The 21,622-nt window shown below is 54.2% G+C and overlaps 1 protein-coding gene across 1 annotated transcript; it reads left to right on the top strand.

The window, feature by feature from the left end:
* Positions 1-2,238: 2,238 nt before the first annotated feature.
* On the top strand, positions 2,239-15,774 carry NKX1-1 (NK1 homeobox 1). The gene is made up of 2 exons (XM_032950895.2): positions 2,239-6,237; positions 13,590-15,774. Exons 1-2 carry the CDS (start codon positions 5,754-5,756, stop codon positions 14,318-14,320), a joined length of 1,215 nt encoding a protein of 404 aa, XP_032806786.1. The 5' UTR covers positions 2,239-5,753; the 3' UTR covers positions 14,321-15,774.
* The last annotated feature ends 5,848 nt before the right edge of the window (positions 15,775-21,622 follow it).

Below are 21,622 nucleotides of genomic sequence, written 5' to 3'. Positions count from 1 at the left end.
TGCGGCTGTGGGCACGTGTGTCTGTGTGAGGGCGGCTGTGGGTATCTGTGTCTGTGTGTGTGCGGCTGTGGGTACCTGTGTCTGTGTGTGTGCGGCTGTGGGCACGTGTGTCTGTGTGTGTGCGGCTGTGGGCACGTGTGTCTGTGTGTGTGCGGCTGTGGGTACCTGTGTCTGTGTGTGTGCGGCTGTGGGCACGTGTGTCTGTGTGTGTGCGGCTGTGGGCACGTGTGTCTGTGTGTGTGTGTGAGTTTGTGGGCAGCGGTAGTGGAGTGGTTCAATTCCCCTTCACGGCCAACACCGGTCACAATTAATTAATTGAACCGGTCCTGGGCCATTCCCTAGGTCGACTCAACCTCAAATGAGTAGCTGGTGCAGTGTGTAAACATCGCCACTGGGGAGACAAAGGCGGCCGGGCGTGGTGTTGACCACCCACCCCCCCCCCCGTGTGCCATTCCGGCCTTCATAGGTGCTCGCTAACAGCGCTTGCCCCAACAGTCTGTTAAGGCTATACGGGGGATCTTTGTCTTTGTGTGTAGGTGTAGCGAACCGGCGGTTGTTGTTGTATCGGGCCGAATATGTAAATGCTGTGTGTGTATGTAACTCTATGTGTGTGTGTAACTGTGTGTGTGTATGTAACTGTGGGGAGCGATAGTGTAGCGGTTAGCGCGCTGCGCTATGAACATTACCGTATATATGTGAATGTCCATGCACGTGTGTGTTTGTATCATGGGGAGCGGTGGTGTAGCGGTTAGCGCTACGCTGCGCTACGAACCCAGCCACCCGAGTTCGATTCCCGCTCACGGCCACCACCGGTGACGATGATGAAAACCCGGTCCTGGGCCTCCTCCCCTAGGTCAACTCAGCCTCAAATGAGTACCTGGTGCGGTGTGTAAACACTTGCCCCAACAGTCTGTTAAAGCCTTGCGGTGGTGGTGGGGGGGTCTTTGTGTATGTATATATGTATGTATATGTGTATGTATATTTGTATGTATATGTGTACGATTGTATGTGCTGTGTTATGTCACCCCACGTGCGCATGCTGCAGCGACTCCACACGCTCCTGCGTCATCCTCCCCCGGTCTATTCCGCGGCGTGCCACTTTTGTGTTGCCTTTGGCTTCATTTTGTGTTCACCTTGTGGTCGTTTTGTGCTCGCTTTGTGTGGACCGAAATTCAATTAAATTATTGAGTCATTATCAGCCGGCGCGGCAATAGGGTGGAGGAGAGGGAGAGAAATTTAACACAAAATACAACTCGCCAATTTGTCTCCAAGTTCCATGCCACACAACATATATATAGAGAAAGATCCCCCGTGTAGCCTTTAACAGACTGTTAGGGCAAGTGCTGTTAGCGAGCAGCTATGAAGGCCGGCACGGCACACGACGGGCTGGGTGGCCAGACACATCCATACTGAGACACGTAGACACACCATGCACACTGCCACACACAAGGAGACACACACATTGATCAAACACTCCGCTCGTTGTGTTCAGTTTGTTGTCCTTCCTCAGCACCTCCGATTAGCGCGGTTGGCTGCGTACGGTGCGAAAGAAGTCCAACAACATACACACACACTCTCATACACAGAGAAACACACGTACACATGGAGACAAAGATTCCCCGAATAGCCTTGACAGACTTTTGGGGCAAGTGCTGTTTGCGAGCACACATACACAAAGAGACGCATACATACTGACGTACATAAACACATACACAATGACACACACACACGGAGATATACACATACATACACAATGACATATATAGACACACTGACATACACATAGCGACACAACACAAACAAGACAAAGATCCCCCATATAGCCTGTGTAAGGAAGCTCCTATCAAGGCCCGCATGAACACGAGGGAGTGGGTAGCCACCACCATGCCCGGCCGCCTTTGTCTCCCCAGTGGTGATGTTTAACGCACCTTACCAAATACTGTACTCGTTTAAGAATAAGTAGTCCTATGAACTTACACACACATATACACAAAGACAAAGATGCCTCGTAAAGCCTTAACAGATTGTAGGGGCAAGTGCTGTTAGCGAGCCCCTATGAAGGCCGGCACGGCACACGAGGGGGTGGGTGGCCGGCACCACGCCCGACCGCCTTTGTCTCCCTAGTGGCGACGTTTACTCTACACCGCACCAGGTGCTCATTTGAGGCTGAGTCTACCTAGGGGAGGTCCAGGAATGGTTCAAATAATCATCACTGGCGGTGTTGACCGTGAGCGAGAATCGAACTCGGGTCGCCGGGTTCATAGCGCAGGGCGCTACCGACGACACTACCGCTCCCCACACAAACATATATACACACATGCAGCAGATACAGCGAGACGGATATGCGTACACACTGAAATAGATACAAATCCTGCCTAGACAAATACATAGGTACACACATGCGTGCGCACAGTGAGACATACAAAGACATACAGACAGACGTACAGACACAGGGGGACACGCAGAGGCGCGTACAGACACATGAGTCATACATGGAGACATTTAGCACACCTACTTACGCAAATAGTGAGCTGCAGACACACATATAGATATACAGACACCCGCAAAGAAACGCAGACACACGCGGACACACACAAAATACAAAGATCCCCCATATAGCCTTAACAGACTGTTCGGACAAGTGCTGTTAGCGAGCACCTATGAAGGCCCGCACGGCACACGAGGAGGTGGATGGCCAGCACCACGCCCGGCCGCCTTTGCCTGCCTCGTGGCAATGTGTTTGCACATCGCACTAGGTACTTATTTGAGGCTGAGTCGACCTAGAGGAGCCCCAGAACCGGTTCAGATAATAGCCACTGTTGTTGGCCGCGAGCAGGAATTGAACTCGGCTCGCCGGGTTTGTAGCGCAGCGCGCTAACCACTACACTACCGCTCCCCACAGTAGCACTTACACAGACACACAGAGAGACACACACAGACACACACACAGACACACACACAGACACACACAGACACACATCAACTAATAGTCGTCGTCTCGCTAGGGAGGTGAAGTCGCTGTCTTGGTTCGTGAAGACTTCGCCGCAAAATTGTGTAAGAAACACCAACTATGATGTGTTAGCCGGGTGTTTTTGGCTCAGCGAGAAGGACAAATACACGTAGTCGGAGTATCGTTTAAAAGAAGCCAGGAAGGACGCACACAGGATCTAGCCACAGCAGTTAACCAACCACAGCAGTGATGCAGCCAACAGCAGTGAGTCAGCCCCATCAGCTGTCATTCAGCACAGCAGTCATCATCGTCATAATCGATGTTAAACGATGCATCCCCCGGGAAGGAGTTGATAACGGGAGGCGCCAGAGGTTGTGCTGATGCCTGGCTTGGTGTGAAAGCACCCTCTGTCCGAGTGAGTGAGTGATTGAGTGGGTGAGTGTCTGTCTGAGTGAGTGTGTGATTGAGTGGGTGAGTGTCTGAGTGAGTGTGTGATTGAGTGGGTGAGTGTCTGAGTGAGTGTGTCATTGAGTGGGTGAGTGTCTGAGTGAGTGTGTGATTGAGTGGCTGAGTGTCTGTCCGAGTGAGTTATTGAGTGGGTGAGTGTCTGAGTGAGTGTGAGTGTGTGATTGAGTGGGTTAGTGTCTGTCCGAGTGAGTGAGTGATTGAGTGGGTGAGTGTCTGAGTGAGTGTGTGGTTGAGTGGGTGAGTGTCTGAGTGAGTGTGTGAATGAGTGTGTTAGTGTGCAAGTCTGTGTGTAGCGTGTATGTGTGAGTGAGTGTGTAAGTGTGTCAGTGTGCAGTGTGTATTCGTCTTTGTGTAAGTGTGTGCAGTGTGGACACATGTGCATAATTGTGTACATATACACACGTGGGTATTTATGCAAATAATGTGGTGTAAAAGTGTGTTTCGTAACTTGTAAATATATGTGTATATGTAACGTGTGTGTTGTGAATTGTTCATATATTGGGTGTGCGATGTGTGTATATGTACGCTTACGCAAACACACTCACCCATTCACACAAACGCATAAGTGAACACCCATCCATAGACAAAGATCCCCCGTATAGCCTTTAACAGACTGTTGGGGTAACCTCTGAAGGCCGACACGGCACACGAAGGGGTGGGTGGCCAACGCTACCCCTGGCCGCCTTTGTCTCCCCAGTGATCACGTTTTATAAAACGCACCCGGTACTAGGGGAGGCCCAGAACCAGCTGATAATTCGTCACTGTTATTGTTGGTGAGCCGGAATCCAACCAAGGTCGCCGGGTTCGTAGCGCAGGGAGCTAACATCCGCGCCACCGCTCCCCACACGCACACACACGCGCGCACACACGCAGACACACACACGGACACACACGGACACGCATTCACACAAACACGTCCGCGCATACATAAACAACCATTTATCCACACACACACACCCATCCAGACACCCATCCAGACACCGATTCATACACGCACGCGCACACGAATACATCCACACCTCCATCCATCTACACACACGCACGTGGACGAGCACACACGCACATGCTTGAACACACACACAGACGCACAAACACACACGCGCATATACAATCACACACGCGCGCACACACACGACGACACCCAGACACACGGACACACACGCGCGCACACACGCAGACACACACACGGACACACACGCAGACACACACACGGACACGCGCGCGCGGCTAAAGTTGCTGCTGATACCCGGGCCGCTGCGCGGGGAGTCGCGCGTCGCCGGGACGAGAAGGAGCGACACGGGGAGAAGCAGCAGCGGCAGCAGCAGCAGTCGTCACCTTGGCGAGCCGAACCGATCGCTCGCTCTCTCTCTCTCCCCCTCTCTCTAGCGCGCTCTCTCTCTCCCTCTTTCTCGCCTCCCTCTCTCGCTCGCCTCTCCAGCAAACAAGCGAGTAAATAATAAATAAATAACGTCGCGGGCCAGGTGGATCAAGAGGCGCCCACCGCCTCCTCCACACTCCCGCGTCCACCTCCCCGCGGACAGGAGCGGCGGCGCTCAGCCACCGACCGCCTCCTCGGCGGCCTCCCCCGCGGAGCGTTCAGCGCCGCGCGCAGAGATGGGCGGCTCCGGGCCAATTACCGAGACGCGGGACCAATCGCGAATTCATAAATAATCGGCGCGCGGGCCCCGCGGGGAGACGCGGCGACGACGACGAACGGGAGGAGGAGGAGGAGTAGGGAGAGGAGTAGGGAGAGGAGGAGGGAGAGGAGGAGGGAGAGGAGGCGTCCCGGATCAGCTGAGTTTCGCGATCTCTCGTGGTGAGCGCCGTTCGGCCGCTGCCGCCCGCCTCCTTTTGGAACGTCAAAGTTCAGAATCCTCACCGGGGGACTCGGACGAGGCGCCTCGTGGCCCCGACACGGAACAATTCCGTCGTTCGACTTTATTTCTTTATTTAGAAGTTAAGAAATTAATAGAAATAAAACGGGATTTTTATTTGTTGGGGGGGGGGGGGGTGGTGGTCGGTCGGTGGAGCACGTGGCGTCGCGAGTGGGCTCTCCGGGACCAAGGAGGTGAGGCTCACGGCGCAGAAGGAGCAGGAGGGAGAGGCGGAACGCGAAGGAGTAACGGGAGAAGAATCGTGAGAGGAGGAGGTGGGAGAGCAGCAGCAGCAGCAGCCAGAGGAGGTAGAGACGAAGAGCGAGAGAAGGAAGAGGAGGGTGTGAGCAGGAGCAAAAGGAGGGGGAGGAGGAGGTGGAGAAGGAGGAATTGTAGGGACAGGCAGCGGAGGAGGAGGAGGACGAGGAGGAGGAGCAGCAGTCTCGGCGCGGCGCGGCGGAATGAGCTCGCACCGCGAGGACGCGCTGCCGCTCGCCTGCGAGGCCACGCTGCCCGCCGCGGTGCCGGGGAAGCTGCCGCCCCCGCTGCAGGCGTTGCCACTGCTTCAGGCCGGGGCCCGCGACGGGCTGCCCCTGCTGCCCGCCGAGCCCGAGCCCACGGCCTGCAGCGGGGGCAGCCCGGGGCGCTCCCCGCCGCCGGCCGCGGCCCGGCCGGACGCGCAACTCGCCGCGAACGCGCACCGCACCACCTCCTTCTCCGTGCTCGACATCCTGGACCCCAACAAATTCACGGGCCGCGTCCGCGCCCTGCAGCAGCAGCAGCAGATGCAGCAGCAGCAGCAGCAGGCGTCCCTGCTGGAGCCCCTGCTGCAGGGAGAGCCCGAGGCGCGGAGCCCACGCAGCGCAGAGCGAGACGCGGGCGCGGACGGCGCCGCCGATTCGGGGAGTGCGCAGCTCCGCGAGAGATCCGGGCCGGCAGAGACAGGTACCAGGCTCGCCGCGCTCGCGCTGGTGGCGGGGGCAGTGGTGGTGGTGGTGGTGACATTCCGATAGTGGTGCTGGTGGTCATATTGCTGGTGCTGATGTTCGTTGTAGTGGGGGCTTTGGAAATAGTGAATTTGGAGATTGTTTACATGGCGTAAGTGGCAGAGGTGGTCACGGTGTGAACATTGGTGAACGTGGTTGGTCACATAAGATGTGGTGGTGGTAGTGGTGGTGGTGGTAAAGATGTCATTCACCGCAGCGGGGATGGAACAAGAGTGTACCGAGTGATGGTGTTCGTGGTGGAGGTGATGGCACAGATGCGTACGGTGGTGAACGTGGTTCATGTTGTAACCCACTTCGTTGAGCTGTCACCTGTGACGAGGTCGCTTCTGAAAAAGAGCTACTCAGCTCAGTGGGCCTTACCTGGTAACATAAATGAAATATCGTTTCGCTTTTAGTTTAGTTTGGTGCTGGTGGCGGTAGGGATGGACGTAGTCGGTGATATATTTGTGTGTGGCAGTGAAGACTCTGCTGAGTAGTGGTACTCGTGACAGGGGAGGTGGTGTTGGTGGTAGCGGTGGTGGTGGTGGTGGTGCCACTGCAGGTGGTGGTGTTGGTGGTAGCGGTGGTGGTGGTAGTGGTGGTAGAGGTGGTAGAGGTGGTGGTGGTAGTGGTGAAGAGGTGGTGGTAGTGGTAGTGGTGGTAGAGGTGGTGGTGGTAGAGGTGGTGGTGGTAGTGGTAGTGGTGGTAGAGGTGGTGGTGGTGGTGGCACTTCAGGTGGTGGTAGAGGTGGTGGGGTCGATCGTCGCATAGAGGCAGTGAGGATTTTGCGCGAACTTCAACGTGGACATCACGCACGTCATTTCACTACACAGGTGTGATTCCAAAGAATCGACGACGACGACGACGATGATATCTGCCCAAGAGTCATCGCACTCATCACGCCATGAAACCGTTCGTGTGGCCCCAGTCTGGGCCCGGCGCGCTCCGCGCGGCCCCCCTGGCGACTCCACGGGGCCGAGCGAGAGACGACGCCGAGACGTGGACAGAGCCCGAGACAGAGAAGACGCAGAAGAGACAGAGAGAGAGAGAGAGACATATGAACAGGGGCTCAGAGGGAGACGTAGAGGTCAACGATAAACATCGGATGATCTAGAGACGGAGACGCTACAGGGGAAGACGGAAGAGACACAGACACAGACGGCGAGACAAATCATTAATCAGGCATCAAAACAAAAACGTTACAGAGAGAACAACGAGAGACGGGCCTAGACATCGCTAGAGAAAGAGAGACATGCAGAGGGAACAGAGGAAGAGACAGCGAATCAAAAAGAGGGACAAAACACAGAGAGACTCACACACGTTAAGACTCGTGCACAGCGATACTCGTGCACAGAGAGACCCACACATATACACTCATACACAGAGACTCATATCCAGGCAGGCACAGAGATTCATATAAGACTCACATGCAGAGAGACACAGAGACTCACATGCAGAGAGACACAGATACTCATATACAGAGACTCGCGCACAGAGGCTCGCATAGAGACTCACACAGAGACTCGTACACAGAGAGACATAGAGACGCATTCAGAGAGACTCATACACAGAGAGACACAGAGACACACAGAGACTCACAGAGACACACAGAGACTCACAGAGACACACAGAGACTCACAGAGAGACACAGAGGAAGGCGGAGACAGAGACAGAGCGACAGAGAGACGACATCCATAAGTCTCGGGCGCCGGGGAGACGTCCCGCCCGCCCGCCCGCCCGGAACTCCGTGGCCTCGAGTCCAAGAGTTCCTGAGCCACGGTTCAATTCCAGATTCATTTGTGGTGCAGGAAAGGTCTGGGGGGGGGCGAGCTCTCCACTCCGCGAGGCCTCGACAGCAGCAGCAGCGGGGGACTGCCCGGGGAGCCTCATTACTCGCCGTGACACATCCAATTTTCTCCTTATCTCCCCGTTATTCAAAGCGAATCGGACTAATTGTACTAAAGTGGGGGGTTATCTCGCAAAAATTAACAGCCTCTCCGGTGCGTTTAGAGCAGCGGCGGCGGCGGCGGCGGCTCGGAGCCGTGGCGGTGACACCGCCTCGGAGTGGCAGGCGCAGATTCTCGGATCGATATCCCATTATCGACTTCCCCGTATCTCCTTCCTGCAGCTTGCAAACACTCCTCCAACGTCTAAATTATAAGATCAGGAATCAGATAATTGCCCGATTAAAACTTATTAGAGTTATTAGCGGGGGTATTGATCTGGGCTACCTTTCGACCCGCGCTCCTAATCACGCCTCTCTCGCGGCCACTGTAAATTAAAAAGGGACTTTAATGAGAAATGAAGGTTAATCCATCTAAACAAACATCAGCAGAAAAGCGCCGCGCTCCGCTAATGGACCCCCCCCCCGGCCCCCCACAACGCTCTCCCCACTCGCGATAACCGAGCTGGGAGACGCTGCCCCCCCCCCTCACAGGGAATTGTAATTGGGGAGGGGGGGGCAATTAAATGACGATCAGATGGGGAGGTTTTTTTTTTGTGTGTCCGGGTGTTTGAGTGCCATTACGCGGGCGAGAATGAGGGGATATGTGAGCGTGTGAGTGGATGAGCGTGTGAGAGAGTGAATGAGTGTGAGAGAGTGAATGAGTGTGTGAGAGAGTGAATGAGTGTGAGAGTGAATGAGTGTGTGAGAGAGTGAATGAGTGTGTGAGAAAGTGAATGAGCGTGAGTGGATGAGCGTGAGAGTCAAGTGAATGAGTGAGTGAGAGAGTGAATGAGTGTGAGAGTGAATGAGTGAGTGAGAGAGTGAATGAGTGAGTGAGAGAGTGAATGAGTGTGTGAGAGAGTGAATGAGTGTGTGAGAGAGTGATAGTGCGTGTGAGAGGGCGAGTGGGCCTGGACCTCCCCTAAGTCGACTCAGCCTTAACAATGAGTACCTGGAGCGGTGTGTAAACATCGCCCTGGGGAGACAAAGGTGGCCGGGCGTGGTGCTGGCCACCCACCCCTTCGTGTGCCGTGTCGGCCTTCATAGGCGCTCTCCAACTGCACTTGCCTCAACAGTCTGTTCAAGGCTTTTCTGGGGGTCTTTGTCTTTGTGTGTGAACTCATGAGTGTCTGTGAGCGTTTGGATGTTAGTGATTGTTAATTGGCCTTGTGATGGAGTCGGCGCAAGATTCCTCTCTTGCCAAGCTCTGCTGTCCTATATATATCGAGGCGTTATCGGCCATTTAACGAGAGATGTTTTTTGTTATATATATGGGAGATAAACCGCAGCGACCGGAGAAAACCCGCGCATGCATGCGAGGGTGCAACGCTCTATCCCGTACAAACAGAGCAGGTGGAATTCATAAACTCCTGGCGAGACCGAGAACGACTCCTCCTCGACGCCCGCGGCAAGCGAGTCGTCTCCCCCATCTTTATGTGACCCACCAACCCTCGCCTCCAAAATGTCACCACCACCACCCGAGTGTGCGTGATGTTCGGTGTGAGTTTGAGTGTAGGTGCATGTCCACCGAGTGTATTCATGTGCGAGTGTGTGAGTGGTGTTGAGCGGTGGTACAGCGGTTAGCGCGGGCCTCCTCTAGGTCGACTCGGCCTTAGATGAGTTCCTGGTGGTGCCGTGTGTACAAAACATCACTGGGAGACAAAGGCGGCCGTGCGTGGTGTTACCAACACCACCCCAATGCACAGTGCCATCCAGCATTAATAGGTGCTCGCTAACAGCACTTGCCCCAACAGCCTGTTATAAACTATACGGGGGATCTTTGTGTTTGGGTGAATGTTTGTGTGTGCATGTGCGTGTATGTGAACATCAGTGTGTATGTATGTGTGTGTATGTGTGTGTATGTGTGTGTATGTGTGTGTCGCAAGCGGGACAGCGCTTTCACCAACAGTCTGTTCAGACTGTAGAGGGGATCTTTGTCGGTAGTGAGCGCACTGCGCTACGAGTCCGTCCTAGAGCCTCTCCATAAACGAGTCCCTGGTGCGATGTGTATAAAACATCGGCAATGGAGAGATAAAGGAGGCCGGGCGTGGTGCTGGCCACCCACCCCCTCGTGCGCCGTGTCAGCACTTGTTTGTTAAGGCTGCAACGGGGGATCTTTGTCTTTGGTGAGAATTGCGATCTCTAAGTGCAGAGCGGAGACGTCGCGGTTTAGAGCCGCGGGCGACTGGCCCAGAGTTGAGACGCGAATCCTTTACACAAAGATCCCCCGTGTAGCATTTACAGACTGTTGGGGCAAGTGCAGTGAGCGGACACCTATGAAGGCCGGAACGGCACACGAGGGGAAAGGGTGGCCAGCACCACGCCCGGCCGCCTTTGTCTCCCCAGTGCTGTTTCCACGCCGCATCAGATACTCATTTGAGGCTGAGTCGACTTAGGGGAGGCCCACGACCGGCTCAAATAATGGTCACTGGTCTTGGCCGTGAGCAGAACTAGAACTCTGGTCGCCGGATTCGTATCGCGCAGCTCACCGCGACACATCAGACACACACCAAGCACTCACGGAGATGCACACAGACGCGCACACAAGGATTGTGATTACGCACCATTATTTATTTTTCAGTTTCGTCACCTCCGACATCAATGACCTTAGAGCAATAGCAGTTGACCTCAGGGGCTCACGTTCGAGCTGACACGCAGAGTGACACATTAACTAACAGGTATTGTGACACACGGACTAACACGCAGAGTGGCACAGACTGACACGCAGGGTGGCACACGGACTAAAACGCAGGGTGGCACACGGGCTGACACGCAGGGTGGCACACGGACACGGGCTATGGCATCGATTCTCCGCGCGGTGCCCAGACCCCAATGTCCAACGCCTCGCGCCAAAACCTATCGACGCCTCTGTTCCAATAATGAACACACACACCACCAGCACAACCCCGTGTCTACACACACACACACACCACCAGCACAACCCCGTGTCTACACACACACCACCAGCACAACACCATGTCTACACACACACACCACCAGGACAACCCCGTGTCTACACACACACACCACCAGCACAACCCCGTGTCTACACACACACACACACCACCAGCACAACCCCGTGTCTATACACACACACACACACCACCAGCACAACCCCGTGTCTACACACACACACCACCAGCACAACCCCGTGTCTACACACACACCACCAGCACAACACCGTGTCTACACACACACACCACCAGCACAACCCCATGTCTAAACACACACCACCAGGACAACCCCGTGTCTAAACACACACACACCACCAGCACAACACCGTGTCTACACACACACCACCAGCACAACACCATGTCTACACACACACACCCATGTCTACACACACACCCGTGTCTACACACACGCACACGCACGTGTCTACACGCACACGCACGTGTCTACACGCACACGCACGTGTCTACACGCACACGCACGTGTCTACACGCACACGCACGTGTCTACACGCACACGCACGTGTCTACACACACACGCACGTGTCTACACACACACGCACGCACGTGTCTACACACACACGCACGTGTCTACACACACACGCACGTGTCTACACACACACGCACGTGTCTACACACACACGCACGTGTCTACACACACACACCCACGTGTCTACACACACACACCCACGTGTCTACACACACACACACACACACGTGTCTACACACACACACACACGTGTCTACACACACACACACGTGTCTACACACACATGTCTACACACCCGTGTCTACACACACCGTGTCTACACACACCGTGTCTACACACACACATGTCTACACACACACACACACGTCTCTACACACACACACACGTGTCTACACACACACACACGTGTCTACACACACACCGTGTCTACACACACACACCGTGTCTACACACACACACCGTGTCTACACACACACCGTGTCTACACACACACATGTCTACATACACACACGTCTCTACACACACACCGTGTCTACACACACACACACACACGTGTCTACACACACACATGTCTACACACACACACATGTCTACACACACACACACACATGTCTACACACACACACATGTCTACACACACACACACACATGTCTACACACACACACACACGTCTCTACACACACACCGTGTCTACACACACACACACCGTGTCTACACACACACCGTGTCTACACACACACACACCGTGTCTACACACACACCGTGTCTACACACACACATGTCTACATACACACACACACGTCTCTACACACACACACCGTGTCTACACACACACACACGTCTCTACACACACACACCGTGTCTACACACACACACCGTGTCTACACACACACACCGTGTCTACACACACACACACGTCTCTACACACACACACGTCTACACACACACACGTGTCTACACACACACACACGTGTCTACACACACACACACACGTGTATACACACACACACACACACGTGTCTACACACACACACGTGTCTACACACACACACATGTCTACACACACACACGTCTCTACACACACACACCGTGTCTTCACACACACACCGTGTCTACACACACACACCGTGTCTACACACACACACCGTGTCTACACACACACACACCGTGTCTACACACACACACACCGTGTCTACACACACACACACCGTGTCTACACACACACACACCGTGTCTACACACACACACACCGTGTCTACACACACACACCGTGTCTACACACACACACCGTGTCTACACACACACACCGTGTATACACACACATGTCTACATACACACACATGTCTACATACACACACATGTCTACATACACACACATGTCTACATACACACACATGTCTACATACACACACATGTCTACATACACACACATGTCTACATACACACACATGTCTACATACACACACGTGTCTACACACACACACGTGTCTACACACACACACACGTGTCTACACACACACACACGTGTCTACACACACACACACGTGTCTACACACACACACACGTGTCTACACACACACACACACGTGTCTACACACACACACGTGTCTACACACACACACGTGTCTATACACACACACACACGTGTCTACACACACACACACACGTGTCTACACACACACACACACGTGTCTACACACACACACGTGTCTACACACACACACCGTGTCTACACACACACACGCGCGCCCTGTGGTGTTCACCCGCAGCACCGAGGTGCGCTTCAAGACGACGACGGCACCGGGGCCACTCGCGGAGCTCTTTTTGTCGTCACCGAGTGACACCGCTCCGCGCTCACGAGAGTCGCTGCCCTTCTTTGCCCCCCCCCGCTCCTCCGTTGGGCCCCCGTGCCCGCGCTTCTCAGGGTTTCAGCTCCACGACGACTCGGAGCCCGAGGGACGCGGGCTCTGCGCGGGGACCGGCCGGGACTGCGCTCCCGAGGAGGATCGCGGCGCCGAGGCAGCGGTGGCGGCGCGGGACAAATCGTGCGGCAGAGACGGCGCCGGGGCGGACGGGGATGATCGAGGCGGCGGAGGCGGCGGAGGCGGCGGTGGCGGCGGCGACGGCGGCTCCGAGGATGGAGGAGGCGGCGGCGGCGGTGGGATCAAGGGGAGTGGGGACGGCACCGGGGGCGGCGCGCAGAAGCAGAAGCGCAAACGGTGCTCGTCCGAAGCCAAGTCGGGGAAGCCGCGCAGGGCGCGCACGGCGTTCACCTACGAGCAGCTGGTGGCGCTGGAGAATAAGTTCAAGTCGACGCGATACCTCTCCGTGTGCGAGCGCCTCAACCTGGCGCTGTCGCTCAGCCTCACGGAGACGCAGGTGAAGATCTGGTTCCAGAACCGGCGAACCAAGTGGAAGAAACAGAACCCCGGAGCCGACACGAGCTGCCCCGCGGGAGGGGGGCTCGGATCGGGGTCGATCTCCCCGCCGATGCCGCACCCCCTCTCCATGGGCCCCCCCCACTACTCGGGCCCCGCGGGCCTCGTGTGCGCCGCCGCGCAGCTGCCCTTCATGTCCTCGCACTCGGTGCTGCCCCCGTTCCTTCTCAACTCGCCCGCGTACGGCGGGGCGCACTCCTTCTATCCGCACATGTGAGGGACCCCCCCCCCCCCACGCCTTCTGTACACCCCGAAGAGACCCCCGAGGAGTCCCCCCGCCCCCCAAAGGAGACTCCCTCATCGCTGCACTCCTCCATTCTTCACGTCCCCCATATCGGGTTCCGGACCCGGGTGGCTCCTCTGACCTCCCACCTTGACCCCCTTACCTTCCACCTTGACCCCCTTACCTCCCTCCCCCTTCCCTGCCCCCCCCGGCCCCTTTGGACGTGAGGCCCCCTCTACGATTACTTGAACGCGGCGCGGGCGGTGGAGCCGCGCAGACTCAGGGAAGAAGAAGATGAGGAAGAGGAGGAGGAGGTGGTAGAGGAGGTGGCAGAGGAGGAAGAACCGCGGGAGTCGCGCGGAGTCGCGCCGCACGCGGGCACCGCCGCACACATCGAGGGAAGGGCGGAGGAGGAAGTTCAGTCGGCGCTCAGGAGTTTGAGGAGTCCGCGCTTCTTCTCGATGGAGAGCGATGAAGAGGGACGAGGAACGCACGTGGCGTCTGTGAACTCACACACCACACGTGCGCACGCGCTGTGTCCACACACTTGTACATTGTCTATACACCCAGGTGCACATGTACACATGCGCGCTCGCACACACACGTGTACACGAGTGTACGTGCTCTGTGCGTAAACACGTGCAACTTGCTGTCTACATGTGCACACACGCACGCACAGAGTTCACGCCATGTACACACACACGTGTACCCACGAGTACACACTCTGTACATATCACACTCGCGTGCATGACCGCGCCGCCGCCGCGAGGATGAGGAGGAACAGCTTCGTCTCCGTCGCCCGCGAGTTGAATCTTCACCGAGTTCGGGTCCGGAGCGAGGCGCCCTCTCTGCTGTTGCTGCTGTCCGTGTGCGATTCTCTGCTCTCCGTGTACAGATCCGTGAGCGAGCGAGTACGTGAGTGAGTCAGTGCTTGAGTGAGTGCGTGAGTGAGTGAGCGCATGAGGGACTGTGTGAGTGCGTGTGAGTGCGTGATTGAATGACTGTGTGCGTGCGTAAGTGCGTGCGTGTGTGAGTGCGTGAGTGAGTGCATGAGTGAGTGCGTGAATGAGGGACTGTGCGAGTGTGTGAGTGCGTGAGTTTGTGAGCGCGTGAGTTTGTGAGCGAGTGCGTGTGTGACTGTGTGAGTGTGTAAGTGCGTGAGTGTGTGAGTGTGTAAGTGCGTGAGTGTGTGAGTGCGTGTGTAAGTATGTGAGTCTGTGAGTGCGTGTGTAAGTATGTGAGTGAGTCTGTGAGTGCGTGAGTGACTGTGTGACTGAGTGTGTGTGAGTGAGTGTGTGAGTGAGTGTGTAAGTGTGTGAGTGAGTGTGTGAGTGTGTGAGTGAGTGTGTGTATAAGTGTGTGAGTGAGTGTGTGAATGCGTGAGTATAAATAAACGCGTCGCGATGCACGCTGTAAGATAATCACCCCGCATTAAATTTTTAACTCCTTGCGCTCGTCCCTCGTTTGTATTTGACGCGTGGCGGACTCGGGCGCCGATTAACTCCGTGGGGGTTGGAGGGGTGGGGGGAGTGAGGGCAGCGCCCCAGGGCGAGCGGAAACAATCAATTAGCGACGTCACTTAATTGCGCACAAACAGCCGAGGCGCTGTTTCCCCTCGGCGAAGAGCGGAGAGGGAGCGGGGAGCGGGTGGGTGAGGGGTGGGTGAGGGGTGGGTGAGGGGTGGATGAGGGGTGGGTGGGGGGGTGGGGGGGTGGGTGGGGAGGTGGGTGAGGGGGTGGGTGGGGAGGTGGGTGAGGGGGTGGGTGAGGGGGTGGGTGAGGGGGTGGGTGAGGGGGTGGGTGAGGGGGTGGGTGGGGGAGTGGGGGATTGGTGAGGGGGTGTGTGGGGAGCGGGTGGGTGGGGGGATGGGTGAGGGGGTGGGGGGATGGGTGAGGGGGTGGGGGGATGGGTGAGGGGGTGGGGGGATGGGTGAGGGAGTGGGGGGATGGGTGAGGGGGTGGGGGGATGGGTGAGGGGGTGGAGAGCGGGTGGGTGAGGGGGTGGATGAGCGGGTGGGTGAGGGGGTGGGTGAGGGGGTGGATGAGCGGGTGGGGGGATGGGTGAGGGGGTGGGTGAGGGGGTGTGTGGGGAGCGGGTGGGGGGTGCGAACCGGTTCCGCCTTCACCGCCCCCAGCGCCCCCCGCACTGTTTGATTCCTGGCCGCGAGTCGAGGAGTGTTGAAGGTTTGTGCTGGAGGGCCGCTGAAACGAGATGGTGTTTCTCGTAGTCCCATTGCCACCTCGAGAATCTTCTGCGTGGAGACCTGGGGTGGAATTTGTGCAGGTGATAGTGGTGATGATCATGGTTGTAATGGTGATGTTGGTGGTTGTGGTGATGATGGTAATATTGACGATGATGATGGTAATATTGACGATGATGATGGTAATATTGACGATGATGATGGTGCTGATAGTGATCATGATCATTTTAATGATTACAATGATGGTGGTGGTGATGAGTGACGATATTGGTGATGATGATACTGTTGTGGTGCTTGTGTATACTGTATGTGTATACTGTATGTGTATACTGTATGTGTATACTGTATGTGTATACTGTATGTGTATACTGTATGTAAAAAACTGCAAGCAGCGACTGCGATTTTGCATCGGCGTTTCGGCAAAATGAATTGATCAGATCGATCAGAATCGATTTTGGTAATCAGAGCATCGCACGCACAGAGGACGAAGCTACCCGAGACCCCCTCGTTTAGACCCCTTCACTCGGGGGTCCTGGGTCCCCTTCGTATTTCGCGGGGGTGAATGTGGGATACGCTCCACGTACATCGCTGGCGCCCATCGTCTAACGCTCGTAGCGTGTACATATATACTTACATACTTACTAAGATTGCCCGTGTAGCCTGTAACTTACGCGCAGGGCAAGGCGGAGCCGACCTAGGAGAAACCCGGGATGGGTTCAGACCTTTTTGGCAGTGAGAGTGTCGTGCAGCGCGCGTGCCACGACCACCGCTCCCCACACACACACAAAGATCCCCCGTATAGCCTTTAACAAACTATTAGGGGAAGTGATGTTAGCGAGCACCTATGAAGATCGGCACGGCACACGAGGGGGTGGTGTGGTCGGCACCACTCTCGGCCGCCTTTGTCTCCCTTGTGGCGATGTTTACTACACACCGCACCAGGTACTCATTTGAGACTGAGTCAGCCTCCAGAAGCCCAGGACCGGTTCAGATCATCGTCGCTGGTGTTGGCCGTGAGCAGGACTCAAACTCGGGTCGCCAGGTTCGAAGCGCATCGCACTGTCCGCTCCGCTACTGCTCCCCACAGACACACAGACACACAGACACACATACACACATACTCACAGACACACATACTCACAGACACACAGACTCACAGACACACAGACTCACAGACACACATACTCACAGACACACATACACACATACACACATACTCACAGACACACATACTCACAGACACACAGACTCACAGACACACAGACTCACAGACACACATACTCACAGACACACATACTCACATACACACAGACACACATGCACACATACACACAGACACACATACTCACAGACACACATACTCACAGACACACAGACACACAGACACACAGACACACATACACACATACACACAGACACACAGACACACAGACACACAGACACACATACACACAGACACACATACACACAGACACACAGACACACATACTCACAGACACATTCTCACAGACACACATACTCACAGACACACATACACACATACACACATACTCACAGACACACATACTCACAGACACACAGACTCACAGACACACAGACTCACAGACACACATACTCACAGACACACATACTCACATACACACAGACACACATACACACATACACACAGACACACAGACACACAGACACACATACTCACAGACACACATACTCACAGACACACATACTCACAGACACACAGACACACAGACACACATACACACAGACACACAGACACACAGACACACAGACACATATACTCACAGACACACATACTCACAGACACACATACTCACAGACACACATACTCACAGACACACATACATACTCACAGACACACATACTCACAGACACACATACACACAGACACACATACTCACAGACACACATACTCACAGACACACAGACACACAGACACACATACACACATACACACAGACACACATACACACAGAAACACCGACACACAGACACACCGACACACAGACACACATACTCACAGACACACATTCTCACAGACACACATTCTCACAGACACACATACTCACAGACACACATACTCACAGACACACATACACATACTCACAGACACACATACACACAGACACACATACTCACAGAAACACATACTCACAGACACACATACTCACAGACACACAGACACACATACACACATACACACAGACACACATACACACATACTCACAGACACACATACTCACAGACACACATACTCACAGACACACATACTCACAGACACACATACTCACAGACACACATACTCACAGACACACATACTCACAGACACACATACTCACAGACACACATACTCACAGACACACATAGACACATACACACATACTCACAGACACACATACTCACAGACACACATACTCACAGACACACATACTCACAGACACACACATACACACAGACACACATACTCACATACATACACACATACTCACAGACACACATACACACAGACACACAGACACATACTCACAGACACAGATACTCACAGACACAGATACTCACAGACACACATACTCACAGACACACATACTCACAGACACACATACTCACATACACAAATACTCACAGACACACATACTCACAGACACACTGACACACATACTCATGCATACACACAGACACATGCATACACACAGACACATGCATACACACAGACCCACATACATACACACAGACACACATACATACACACAGACACACATACTCATGCATACACACAGACACATGCATACACACATACACATAGACACACATACTCATGCATAGACATACATACACACATACTCATGCATACACACAGACACACATACACACATACTCATGCATAGACACACATACACACATACTCATGCATACACACATACTCATGCATACACACAGACACATGCATACACACATACTCACATACATACGCATGCATACATACACACATACTCATGCATAGACATACATACTCATGCATAGACATACACACATACACACATACTCATGCATACACACAGACACACATACACACATATTCATGCATAGACACACATACTCATGCATACACATATACTAATGCATACACACATACTCATGCATACACACATACTCATGCATAGACACACATACTCATGCATACACATACTAATGCATACACACATACTCATGCACACACACATACTCATGCATAGACACACATACTCACATACACATGCAGACACACATACACACATACACATGCAGGCACACATACACACAGACCCACATACATACACACAGACACACATACTCATGCATACACACAGACACATGCATACACACAGACACACATACACATAGACACACATACTCATGCATAGACATACATACTCATGCATACACACAGACACACATACACACATACTCATGCATAGACACACATACACATACTCATGCATACACACATACTCATGCATACACACAGACACATGCATACACACAGACACACATACACACATACTCACATACATACGCATGCATACATACACACATACTCATGCATAGACATACATACTCATGCATAGACATACACACATACACACATACTCATGCATACACACAGATACACATACACACATATTCATGCATAGACACACATACTCATGCATACACATATACTAATGCATACACACATACTCATGCATACACATACTCATGCATAGATACACATACTCATGCATACACATACTAATGCATACACACATACTCATGCATACACACATACTAATGCATAGACACACATACTCACATACACATGCAGACACACATACACACATACACATGCAGGCACACATACACATGCACACACACAGACACACACACGCACACACACATACTCAAGCATACATACATACACATACACACAAATATACATACACATACACAGACACATACACACACACACTCATGCATACACACAGACACACATACTCATGCATACACACAGACACGCATACACACATACTCATGCATAGACACACACAGACACACATACACACATACTCATGCATACACACAGACACGTCCTTGCACATTACGCGCAACGTGCATTCCGTATCGACATGCGCAATTACACACGTGACCACGTACACACGTCGTGCATGCAACACATACACAACGTGCGTATTGCATCAGCAGCGACTGCCTATCCACTGCTGGATGAAGGCCTCCCCAAGCCGACGAAATCTCGAACGTCCTGCGAAGTACCGATCTACTGACACCCAAGCAGTGGACGATTTCAATGCTCCGTCTCCGCAGTGGACGAGCGCCTACCCATCCGTTGGCTGCCGCTCCGACGTTAGTCTCGATCACCGGGAACCCTCTCTTCTGGCCGTCACGCATCCTGCCCAAGCCTCGCTTCACTTTTCGTGCCCGCGAATGCGATGTTCATCTCGACCTGCGCGCGCCTTCTCCACCGCGCGCGCTCCTCTGCCTCGGCGTTAAGTGCAGCACGCGCCCCTCCACGCTACCCCGAGCACTCTTTAGATTTTACTCCGTTGGATTCCCGAGCTCCCACGGTCCATGTACCGGTTGCAGGTTGTGTGCACCGATCTCACGTTGTTGCCTTGTCGCGATCAACCTCAAGTTGCCCCCCAAAGCGCTCTCGTCTGCTCTCGTCTGTCGGTGCTTTGCTCCCGGTTCGCCTTCAACAACTGCCCGAGGTCCACACGCGGTTCTACTGAGCTCCCCATAATGCGTCTCCCCTTGGGCAGATGTCTGCAATCGTCGTTGCCTTGAGCCCAACCTCGCAAGCCGCATTCGTGAAGTTTCTTCAACAATTCCCCCGCAGTGAATTCCCCCGCCGCTTAGTAGGAAGCGCCCTGTCCCCTCGCACCTCCGAGGTGGCTCCTCGCGTGCCGCGATTCTCTCCGCCCGTGCCGCCCTCCGCATTCTGTCTCCCCGAGGCAATCTGCGATCGGCGGCCTCGTGGCCTGACTGCCCCCCCCCACACCCCTTTCCCGTGTGCGTCGTGTTCCATTGTTGGAAAATTGTTTCCA

The sequence above is a fragment of the Petromyzon marinus genome, chromosome 9 (assembly GCF_048934315.1).
Source record: "Petromyzon marinus isolate PM22_M1 ecotype Great Lakes invasive population chromosome 9, UKy_Petmar_22M1.pri1.0, whole genome shotgun sequence".
Classification (NCBI taxonomy): Eukaryota; Metazoa; Chordata; class Hyperoartia; order Petromyzontiformes; family Petromyzontidae; genus Petromyzon; species Petromyzon marinus.
This window is presented reverse-complemented; position numbering and strand designations above follow the sequence as displayed.

Bases quoted from the DNA above. Each gene is read 5' to 3' on its own strand.
- NKX1-1 (XM_032950895.2), top strand. From the start codon at position 5,754: ATGAGCTCGCACCGCGAGGACGCGCTGCCGCTCGCCTGCGAGGCCACG. The intron at 6,238-13,589 runs GTACCAGGCTCG...CGCGCTTCTCAG, and splicing joins ATCCGGGCCGGCAGAGACAG to GGTTTCAGCTCCACGACGAC.